Source organism: Lagenorhynchus albirostris, chromosome 9, assembly GCF_949774975.1.
Source record: "Lagenorhynchus albirostris chromosome 9, mLagAlb1.1, whole genome shotgun sequence".
Lineage (NCBI taxonomy): Eukaryota > Metazoa > Chordata > Mammalia > Artiodactyla > Delphinidae > Lagenorhynchus > Lagenorhynchus albirostris.
The window spans coordinates 8,628,644-8,640,806 of NC_083103.1; the positions used below are offsets into that span (position 1 = coordinate 8,628,644).

The window sequence follows — 12,163 nt, forward strand, 5'->3', positions numbered from 1 at the left end:
CACGAAACAGGGGTTTGGACTATTGTGGTTATTACCATATTTCCTATATAGAACAGAATGCCCTTTCAGTAAATATACCATGAATGGAAGCATATATGATTGACTTGACAAATAAGCCTCCTTATGCTCTGTTCTGCATGGTCACTAAGCTGCCCTTCAACTTGCCCTACTATCCTGAAAAAAAAACCATTGAAGTGTTAATTGGAAAGAAATGGATTAGTTTCGGTTACTTTCTCTAACACAAAGTGAGAACAATAACAACCTCTACAATCATAAATACTGTACCATTTTTCTAGCTTCCACATATATGCGTGATCTGCCTCTGTTGAGTAAAATATCTCCATCCAGTCCTTTCGGCATGAGCATCCTAATGTTCACTCAAACCCTGTTGACAGCTACTGAAGACCAGGACAATGAGGTAAGAAGATCCCAAACCACACCAGTGTTCCCACCCTTTATTCACTTTATGGACGCCGACTAGTGTATATGTCAGGTCATGTGTTTCCTATATTCCATAACCAACTCCCTCTCCTGTTCACCTCCATGGTTAGAGCGTCTCCAGCATTCTTCCTTCCATTCTTGTGAGCAGCTTTTCTGAGTTCCTTTAAGCCCTCCTCGGGTTTGTTGGTGATCATCAACCACCGAGCAGACTCCGCCAGCCACCTGATCAAAGAAGAGGACAGAAGTGCCATCAACTCTCATTTTCCCATTTTTTTCTCACAAAGGCTTTTTCCTGAAATGCCTCTCCCCACCCATCTAATACCTATCTCTTGTTTTGTTATACCAGGAAATATAAACTTAGGTTCTTTTGTACCATAACTAGGAAGCTGTGAAGATGACCTCTCCATGCAGTACACCTTCACTGACTGCCGGGAATATAGAGTTGGAGTCATAGTGCCCTCCCCCCATTATTCAGGGGGATATTATCAGTTTTAGCAAATAAAACGCTGTGTTTGGGCTTCCCTGGTGGCGCAGTGGTTGGGAATCCGCCTGCCAATGCAGGGGACACAGGTTCGAGCCCTGGTCCGGTAGGATCCCACATGCCGCGGAGCAACTAAGCCCGTGCGCCACAGCTACTGAGCCTGCGCTCTAGAGCCCACGAGCCACAGCTGCTGAGCCTGTGTACCACAACTACTGAAGCCCATGCTCCTTGGAGCCCGTGCTCTGCAACAACAGGGGCCACCGTGATGAGAGGCCCGCGCACCGCAGCGAGGGGTAGCCCCCACTTGCCACAACTGGAGAGAGCCCGCGCGCAGCAAGAAGACCCAAGGCAGCCATAAATAAATAAATAAATAAAACCCCAAACAACAAGAAAACCCACTGTGTTTAGTTAAATTTGAATTCAGATAAACAGTGAATATGGGTAATTCTTGAGTATGACTATGTCCCATGCAATATTTTGGACATACACTAAAAAGTATTTGCTGTTTATTTGAAATTTTACTTTAATGAGACACTGTATTTTATCTGGTTAGTAGATGAAAATACAGAATTCTTAGGTAAGTAGAGATTTCATATAAACAATGAATAATTTTTAGCGTAACTATGCTCCATACAATATTTGGCGTACTATACAAAAAGTTTGTTGTTTTATCTAAAATTCGAGTTTAACTGAATGCCCTGGGTATTATCTGGCAACCCTACCCGTTCTGCTTCTTTAATTGTACATAGGGCACAGATTAGTAGAGCATGTGCTCAAGTGTTGACTAAGACCACCCAGAATTCTTGCATCCTAATTTCAGGTACCTTGCATCTAGGATCCTCTAAGACAAAGGGTGTAAGAAAGCTTATACCTTGAGCAAAGAAAGAAGACAAATAATGGTACAGAAAACACCAGCTGAAGGGTGTGCCAGTCTCGAATGGCAAAAGCTATCCCTCCTAGGGCGATCTGTCCCATGCAAGCGGCACAGATGGACATGGTCATTCCCATGACTTGGAATTGGGGCCCTGTCCATTCTACAACTGAAAGAAAACACAAACAGGATTTTGACTTCAAACAAAGTTAGAGTTTCAAAGTCAAAGTTAAGGCTTGGAAAATGTCAAAGACCCAAAGTATTGACTTACTAAGCACAGAAATATTTGTCAGGATGCTCATGGTAGAAAACCCAGCCAAGAAGCGTAGGGAGCAGTAAATGAGGAAGGTGGGAGCAAAGGCTGCACAGGTGTCAGTAATGGCGAGCTGGAGCAAACACCATCTGAGCATTAACCTCCTCCCAAACCTGAGAAATGGAAACAGGTTAGATATAGTAATAGTAACAACCTGTTGTAGAAATGAACAAAAAGAAGACACACTTTGAAATTTAGGGGATGTTTTGTTATTTTTATTTTATTTTAAAATTTTTTCTGTTTTCCTTTTTTCCCCCGTTTTATTGAGATATAATTGACATACAGCACTGGACAAGTTTAAGGTGTACAGCATAATGATTTGTCTTACATACATCATGAAATGATTATCACAGTGTTTAGTGAACATTCATCATCTCATATAGATACAAAATTAAAGAAATAGAAAAAAATTTTCCTTGTGATGAGAACTCTTAGGATTTACCATACTAACAGCTTTCATATATAACACACAGCAGTGTTAATTATATTTATCATGTTATACATTACATCACTAGTACTTATTATCTTATAACTGGAAATTTCTACCTTTTGACTGCCTTCATCCAGTTGCCCTTCCCCTCATGCCCGACTCTGGTAACCACAAAACTGATCTCTTTTTCTATGAATTTGTTTTTGGAGTATAATTGACCTACAACACTGTGTTAGTTCCTGTTACACAACATAGTAATTCCATATTTCTATACATTTCAAAATGATCACCACGATAAATCGTCTGTCACCATACAAAGATATTACATTGTTATTGACTCTATTCCCCACACTGTACATTTCATACCCTTGACTCATTTATTTTGCACCTGGAAGTTTATACCTCTTAATCTCCCTCACCTATTTCTTTCCCCACACACCTGTCCCCTCTGGTAACTACCTGTTTGTTTGTTCTCTGTATCTATAACTGCTTCTGTTTTGTTATGTTTGTTCACTGTTTTCTTTTTTAGATTCCACATTTAAGTGAAATCAGTATTTGTCTTTCTCTGCCTGAATTATTTCACTTAGCATAATACCCACTAGGTCCATCCATGTTGTTGAAAATGGCAAGATTTCATTCTTTCATATGTTTCATATATATATATATATATATATATATATAAAACATATCTTCTTTATCCATTAATCTATTGATGGACACTTAGGTTGCTTCTATATCTTGGCTATTGTAAATAATGCTGCAATGAACTTAGGGGTGCATATATTTTTTTGAATCATTCCTTTTTTTTTCTTCAGATAAATATCTAGGAGTGGAATTTGTGGGTCATACGGTAGTTCTATTTTTAATTTTTGAGGAATCTCCATACTGTTTTCCATAGTGGCTGTACCAATTTACATTCCCACCAACAGTACATAAGCGTTCCCTTGTCTCCACATCCTCATCAATTTATTGTCTTTTTGATAATAGCCATTCTGACAGATGTGAGGCCGTTTCTCATTGTGGTTTTGACTTGCATTTCTCTGATGATTACTGATGCTGAGCATCTTTTCATGTGTCTGTTGGCCATCTGTATGTCTTCCTTGGAAAAATGTTTATTCAGATCCTCTGCCCACTTTTTAATTAGGTTGTTTGCTTTTTTGATGTTGAATTCTATGAATTCCAGTATATTTTGGATATTATACCCTTATTGTATGTATCTTCTCCTATTAAGTAGTAGCCTTTCATTTTGTTGATAGATTCCTTCCCTGTGTAAAAGCTTTTTAGTTTGATGTAGTCCCATTTGTTTATTTTTACTTTTGTTTCCCTTGCCTGAGGAGACATACACCCCGCCCCTCAAAATTACTAAGACCCATGTCAAAGAGTGTGCTGCTTATGTTTTCTTCTAGAAGTTTTATGGTTTCAGGCCTTACATATAAGTCTTCAATTCATTTTAAATTTATTTTTGTGCTTGGTGTGAGAGAGTGATCTAGTTTGATTTTGTGTGTAGCTGTCCAGTTTTCTCAACACCATTTATTGAAGAGGCTGTCTTTTTCCATTGTATATTCTTGCCTCCTTTGATGAGACTAATTGCCCATATAAATGTGGGTTTATTTCTGGGTTTTCTCTTGTGTTCCATTGATCTATGTGTCTGTTTTTGAGCCAGTATCATACTGTTTTGATTACTGTAGCTTTGTAGTATAGTTTGAAACCAGAGAGCATGATACTCCAGCTTTGTTCTTTTATCTCAGGATTGTTTTGGCTGTTTGGGGTCTTTCATGTTTCCATACAAATTTTAGAATTATTTTTACTAGTTCTATGAGAAATACCGTTGGTATTTTGATAGGGAGTGCATTGAATTTGGAGATTGCCTTGGGCAGTATGGTCATTTTAACAATATTTACTCTTCTAATCCTTGAGGACGGTTTATCTTTCCATTTGTTTTGTTGTCTTCAGTTTCTTTTATCAGTGCCTTATAATTTTCCAAGTACAGGCCTTTTACTCCCTCAGTTGGACTTATCCTTAGGAATTTTATTCTTTTTGTTGCAATTGTAAATGGGATTGTTTTCTTAATTTTTCTTTCTGATAGATTCTTGGTTAGTGTATAGAAATGCAACGGATTTCTGTATACGGTAAGTTCCCTACATATGAATGGGTTCCATTCTGAGAGCACATTCGTAAGTCCAATTTGTTCGTAAGTCCAACAAAGTTAGCTTAGGTACCCAACTAACACAATCAGCTGTACAGTACAGTACTGTACTGTAATAGGTTTATAATACTTTTCAAACAAATAATGCATAAAAAACCAACACAAAAATAAAGAAAACGTTTTTAATCTTATAGTACAGTACCTTGAAAAGTACAGTAGTACAGTACAACAGCTGGCATACAGGAGCTGGCATCAGGTGAACAGGCAAGAAGAGTTACTGACTGGAGGAGGGAGGGGAGGTGGGAGATGGTAGAGCTGAAAGATCGTCAGCAATAGGAGATGGAGGGCGAGCTGCAGTTACACTCATGGGTGTGGTTGACGGCACAGCTTCTGGTTCCTTGCTAGATTCAATTCTATCTACCCTCTTGAAAAAACAATCCAGTGATGTCTTTGTAGTAGATTTTTTTTTTTTTCTCATCATAGATGACACAGTAGCACTGGATTCCGTTCTGAATGGCTGCTGCGAACTTCATGTACTGTTCTACATTTTGGTCCTGTGTCTCAAAAACTAACAGTGCCTCCTCAAAGAAAGAAAATCCCCTTGCCATTTCCTGCATCATGAATCTCTTTGGTTCTTCAGTTACTTTTTCTTCCTCTTCTCTCTCTTCGCCCTTACTCTGGGCACATTCGCATCTTTGAAAGTTTGCAACTTACTGTATTAATTTTATATCCTGCAACTTTTGCCAAGTTCATTGATGAGTTCTAGTAGTTTTTTGGTAGCATCTTTAGGATTTTCTGTGTATAGTATCTTGGCATTTACAAACAGTGACTGTTTTACTTCTTCGTTTCCAATTTGGATTACTTTTTTTTTTTTCTTTTTTTTTGCGGTACGCGGGCCTCTCACTGCTGCAGCCCCTCCTGTTGCGGAGCACAGGCTCCGGACGCGCAGGCTCAGCGGCCACGGCTCATGGGCCCAGCCGCTCCGCGGCATGTGGGATCCTCCCAGACCGGGGCACGAACCCGCGTCCCCTGCATCGGCAGGCAGACTCCCAACCACTGTGCCACCAGGGAAGCCCTGGATTACTTTTATTTCTTTTTTCAACTGGTTGTTGTGACTAGGACTTCCAAATCTATGTAAATAAAAGTGAATAAAATTGGTGAGAGTGGGCATCCTTGTCTTCATCCTGATATTACTAGAAATGCTTTCAATTTTTCACCATTGAGTATGATGCTACTTAGCTATGGGCTTGTCACATATGGCCTTTATTGTGTTGTTGTCACATATGGCCTTTATTGTGTTGAGGTATGTTCCCTCTTTGTTGAGAGGTTTCTTTTTTATCATAAATGGATGTTGAATTTGTCAAGGTTTTTCTGCATCTATTGAGATGATCATATGATTTTTATTCTTCAGTGGTGTATCACATTGATTGACTTACAGATATTGAACCATTCTTGCATCCCTGGGATAAGTCCCATTTGATCGTGGTTTGTGATACTTTTAATGTATTATTGATTTCTGCTCTGATATTTATGATTTTTTTCTTTCTATTAACTTTGGGTTTTGTTTGTTCTTCTTTTTCTCGTTCCTTTAGGTGTAAGTTTAGGTTGTTTATTTGAGATTTTTCTTGTTTTCTGAGGTAAGCTTGTATAAAACTCCCTCTTAGCACTGTTTTTGTTGTATCCCATAGATTTCAGATTGTTGTGTTTTCATTTTCATTTGTCTCTAGGTATTTTTAAATTTCTTCTTTGATTTATTTAGTGAACCATTGGTTATTTAGTAGCATTTGTTTAACCTCCACATTCTTGTGGTTTTTGCAGTTTTTTTCTCGTATTGGATTTCTAGTCTCACAGCATTGTGGTCAGAAAAGATGCTTGATATGATTTCAGTTTTCTTAAATTTACTGAGACTTGTTTTGTGCCCTATCATATGACTTATCCTGGGAAATGTTCCATGAGTACTTGAAAAGAATGTGTATTCTGCTGCTTTTTGATGGGATAGTCTATATATATCTATTAACTCCATCTGATTTAATGTGTCATTTAAAGCCCTTATTGATTTTCTGTCTGGAAGATGTCTCCATTGGTGTGATTGAGGTGTTGAAGTCCCCTAGTATTACTGTGCCATGTTGATTTCTCCCTTTATGTCTGTAAATATTTCCTTTATGTATTTAGGTGCTCCTATGTTTTATATATATATATACACACATATATATTTGTGTATGTGTGTATATATATATATATATAATTTTTATATCTTCTTCCTGAATTGAGCCCTTGATCATTATGAAATGGCCCTCTTTGCCTCTTGTTACAGTCTTTGTTTTAAAGTCTCTTTTGTCTAATATAAGTATTGCTATTCTGGCTTTCTTTTGATTTCCATTTGTATGGAATAACTTTCTCCATTCCCTCATTTTCAGCCTGTATGTGTCTCTAGATATGAAGTAAGTCTCTTGTAGGCAGCATATATAGGGGTCTGTTTTTAGGTGTGTGTATCCATTCAGCAACACTATGTCTTTCAAGTGGAGCATTTAGTCTATTTACATTTTTAATACTTATTGTTAGGTATGTACTAATTGTCATTTTGTTAATTGTTTTTATAGTTCTTTTTTGTTCCTTTCTTCTCTTTTGTTCTCTTCCCTTGTGATTTGATTTTACCTGTGATAGGTTTTACTATCTTTATTGTTATCTTTGGATTCATTTCTCTTTTTTGGGGAGGTGGGGAGTGCATCTATTGTAGGTTTTTGGTTTCTGGTTACCATGAGGTATATATATATATCAGTCTCTCTATATGTGTGATTATTTTAAGCTGCTGATCTCTTAACTTAAATGCATTTTAACAACCCTGCATTATTACTCCCCTCCCCCAACAATTATGGTTTTTGATGTCATATTTTACATCTTTTTTTTTTTTTGGCGATACGTGGGCCTCTCACTGTTGTGGCCTCTCCTGTTGTGGAGCACAGGCTCTGGAGGTGCAGCCTCAGCAGCCATGGCTCACGGGCCTAGCTGCTCTGCAGCATGTGGGGTCTTCCTGGACCGGGGCACGAACCCACGTCGCCTGCATTGGCAGGTGGACTCTCAGCCACTGCGCCACCAGGGAACCCCTCTTTTTGTTTTTGGAATCCTTTAAATACTTATTGCACATAGAGATGATTTAACTAATTTTCTTTTAACCTTTAGCTTTAACCTGGTTCATTTACTACCTTTACTGTATATATGCCTTAACCAATGAGATTTTTCCTTTCACAATTTTCTTGTTTCTTATTTTTTTTTTTTTTTTTTTTTTTTTTTTTTTTTTTTGCGGTACGTGGCCTCTCAGTGTTGTGGCCTCTCCCGTTGCGGAGCACAGGCTCTGGATGCGCAGGCTCACCGGCCATGGCTCACAGGCCCAGCCGCTCTGCGGCATGTGGGATCTTCCCGGACCGGGACACGAACCCGTGTCCCCTGCATCGGCAGGCGGACTCTCAACCACTGCGCCACCAGGGAAGCCCTTGTTTCTTATTTTTTGAGTTTTGTACTCTTTGTACTTCCTGGACCAGGCTGTCTCTTTTCTTTCCCAGGTTAGGAAAGTTTTCAGCTATTATGTCTTCACATATGTTCTCTGCCCCTTTCTCTCTCTCTTCTCCTTTTGAGATCCTTATAATGTGAACGTTAGCCCACTTGATGTTGTCCCAGAGGTCTCTTAAACTGTACTTATTTCTTTTTATTGTTTTTTCTTTTTCTTTTGTTCAGCTTTAGTGATTTCCACTACTCTGTCTTCCAGTTTGCTGATTTTTTCCTCTTTATCACTTACTCTACTGATTCCTTCTAGTGTATTTTTCATTTCAGTTATTGAATTCTTCATCTCTGTTTGGTTCTTCTTTATATTTTCTAACTCTTTGTTAAAAGCTTCTTACTTTTCATTCTGTTCATCCAATCTTCTCTCAATTTCTTTGATCATCATTATGATCATTACTTTGAATTCTTTATTGGGTAGATTGGCTATCTCCACTTCATTTAGTTCTTCTGGGGTCTATCTTGTTCCTTCATTTGGAATGTCTTTCCTCTGTTTCCTCATTTTGCCTAATTTGCTGGGTTTTTTTTTAACATCTTTATTGGAGTATAATTGCTTTACAATTGTGTGTTAGTTTCTGCTGTATAACAAAGTGAATCAGCTATATGTATACATATATCCCCATATCTCCTCCCTCTTGCATGTCCCTCCCACCCTCCCTATCCCACCCCTCTAGGTGGTCACAAAGCACTGAGCTGATCTCCCTGTGCTATGCGGCTGCTTCCCACTAGCTGTCTATTTTACATTTGGTAGTGAATATATGTCCATGCCACTCTCTCACTTCATCCCAGCTTCTCCCTCCCCATGTCCTGAAGTCCATTCTCTTTGTCTGCATCTTTATTCCTGTCCTGTCCCTAGGTTCTTCAGAACATTTATTTTTTTTAGATTCCATATATATGTGCTAGCTCTCTTTATAATTTGCTGTTTTTATTTCTATGTATTTGGTAGGTTGGTTATGTTTCCTGACCTGAAGAAGTGGCCTTTTGTAGGAGTTGTCCTATCCATGCCAGCGGTGCAACTCCCTTTGGTCACCAGAGCTATATGCTCTAGAGGTGCCCCCTATGTGGGCTGCATGGGTCCTTCTGTTGTTGTGGATGCCTACTGTGCACAGTCTCATAGGAGTTGCTGGTCCCCAGTCCAGTTGGTTGCCAGGCCCTGCCTTGTGCAGAGGCTGCTGGTTGGCTGGGCTCTGTTGTAAGGAGGCTGATGCAGAGTCCTGCATTGTCCCAGGGCTAGTGCTGACCCTCTGGTGGGTGTGTTCTGGGGTGGCTGCTTTTTTGACCAGTGTTCCAGATCTAGTGTTGACTTGCTCGTCGTTTGGGTCAGTTCCTGACATACCTGGCTGTGAGGTCTGGGTTATTTTAAAGCTGTTTCTGGCCTGTTGGTGAGTGGGGCTGGATCCTGGGGCAGCTGGCTGAGGGGTCCAAGGTGTCTTGGAGCTGGTGTTAGCCTGCTGGTGAATGGGCTGGGTCCTGACATGGTGAGCAGTGGAGCTGCCATGGTCCTGGGGCTGGAGTTTGCCTGCTGGTGGGCAGGGCTGGGGCCCAGTGGGTCCTGGAGTTGATGCCTGTCCACTGCCATGTGTGTGGCTGGCCCAGGGCTAGTGCTGGCCATCTGGTGGGTGAAGCTGGCCATCTGGTGGGTTCCAGATTCTCTGGTTGCAGGGCCCTGGGTGTCCTGTGTCTAGTGATGGCACACTGGTGTGTGTTGCTGGGTCCTGGGTCCTCTGGTGGAAATGGATGTGTGCTGGGGTGGCTGTGGCCTCAGGGGATCTTAAGGCTGCTCTCTTGCTGGTGGGTGGGGCTGTGTTCCTACATGGCTAGTGGCTTGGCCTGAGGCATCTCAGTACTGGTGTTGACAAGCTGGTGAGCAGGGCCAGGTTCTGGGAAAGGGAGGATTCCAAAATGGCACTGGCCAGCAGCAGTGTCCACATTGTAGAATGAGCTCCCTAGATGGCTGATGCCAGTGTCTATGAGTTCCAGTTACTACCTGCGTCTCTGGGAGGCTCCCCAAGATCAGCAAGTGGGTCTGACCCAGGCTCCTTTCAAATTTCTCTTTCTGCACTGCATCGCAGAGCATGTGAGATTTTGTGTGAGCCCTTTAATAGTGGAGTCTCTATTTCCCACAACCCTCTGGCTCCCCTGAAATTAAGCTCTGCTTGCCTTCAGAGCCAAACCTTCTGGGGGCTCATCTTCCTGATGCAGGACCCCAAGGCTGGGGAGATCAATGTAAAGTTTGGGCTCCTGGCTTCTTGGGGAGAACCTCAGCAATTGTAATTATCCTCCCTGTTTGTGGGTCACCCACCTGGGGGTATAGGTATTGACTATACTGAATCTCTGCCCTTCCTCCCTGTCTTTTTGTGGTTGGTTCCTTCTTTATATCTTTAGTTGTAAAAGATTTTTTTCCTGCTAGATTCTGGTCTTTCTTATCAATAGTTGCTATGTAAATAGTTGTAATTTTGGTGTGCCCAAGGGAGGAAGTGAGCTCAGGGTCTTCCTACTCCAATTATCTTGGCCACCTCCCCCAGAACAGCAGTCTTGACTTTCTCCTCTATATGTGCCTCATTCCCTTCATCTCACTAAATGGTATCAGCATTCATCCATTTCCTCAGCCTGGACACATAGATATCTTCCTTGACCCTCTGCCACACCATCACCTCCTTAAAAATCTGAAAGCATCAGGAAGTTCTACCACACTGTCCTCAAATTATGACCCAAATCCAGCTATTTGTTACCATTTCTGCGGACATCTTCCTAATTCAAATTCCCACCATCTTTCCTAAGGCCTATTTTGACAGACTTTTAAAATGTCTTCCCTAACATGATTCTGGCTCTCTCAGTTAATTATCAATGGAGATTCAAGAATTAGGTTTAAAATATTCTATTATAATACTCCTCTTAAAAGCCTCTGATGCATACATTTCTGGTTCCAGGAATAAAGGCCTTAAACCCTACTATTTGCCCTCCATTCCCTCAGAAAAGAAATATAATGCAGGTACATACACAAAAAGGAGCTACTGGAACATAGGTGAGAGTGAACAAAAGCAGATAGACTGTAATGGGGAGTGTATACTCTCTCAGATAAGAGCAGAGGGAGAACAATATAAAGAACATCCTGTTTCCATGGCTCTTAGCCTGGAATAAGGTGCAGTCCTCACAGTAAAGTGAATGAGGTGCATGAAAAAAACCTGCCATCCTGCAATCTGGAGAATCAGGGCACAGATGGTGGGAAACTGGGAACAATGAGAAAAGTGGGGGTTCCAGCAAGGGAAAGTGGTAAAGAGGGGATCCCAAAATTGTGTCTACCACACATCCACCAGATGGCCCCTGAAACATACACCTGCAGAATAAGTTCAACTAAGGACAAAGATCTAAACTGAGGTCAGAGCTGCTGCATAAGAAACAGTTTTTAGTTTAATTTCAGGCATGAAAATTACTTGCTAAAATGAAGGAATCAGTATTACTGATGAATAATAATGGAAAATAGAATCTTCACAACTTAATATTTATAATATTCAAGATATAATTCAAAATATCTTGATATGTGAAGAACCAAGAAAATGGAACTCATTCCCAAGAGAATGGAAATCTTTCAGATCTTCTCCTGAGATGAGACAGATTTTGGAACTAACCAACAAGGATTTTAAATATCAAAGATCCATTTGATACGATTGATGAACCTACAATTATACGTCATTATCCCCCAATGTTCATAGTTTACATTAGGATACACTCTTGGTGTTGTACATTTTATGGGTTTTGACAAATGTATAATGACATGTGCCCACCATTACAGTATCATAAAGAGTAGTTTCACTGTCCTAAAATACCTCTGTACACTGCTTATTCATTTATTTCCACCCCCACCAACTACTTATCCTTTTACTGTTTACATAGTTTTGACTTTTCCAGAACGTTATATAGTTAGA

The 12,163-nt window shown here is 40.3% G+C and overlaps 1 protein-coding gene across 1 annotated transcript in view; it reads right to left on the reverse strand.

The window, feature by feature from the left end:
• LOC132525120 (organic anion transporter 7) overlaps positions 1-12,163 on the reverse strand; it is a 33,350-nt gene that overhangs the window by 14,737 nt on the left and 6,450 nt on the right. Inside the window, exons 3-5 of the mRNA XM_060157638.1 lie at positions 2,065-2,219; positions 1,794-1,962; positions 540-663 (exon numbers count right to left, since the gene is read on the reverse strand). Coding sequence (XP_060013621.1) covers positions 540-663; positions 1,794-1,962; positions 2,065-2,219 — 448 coding nt within the window. The remainder of the gene's footprint in view (positions 1-539; positions 664-1,793; positions 1,963-2,064; positions 2,220-12,163) is intronic.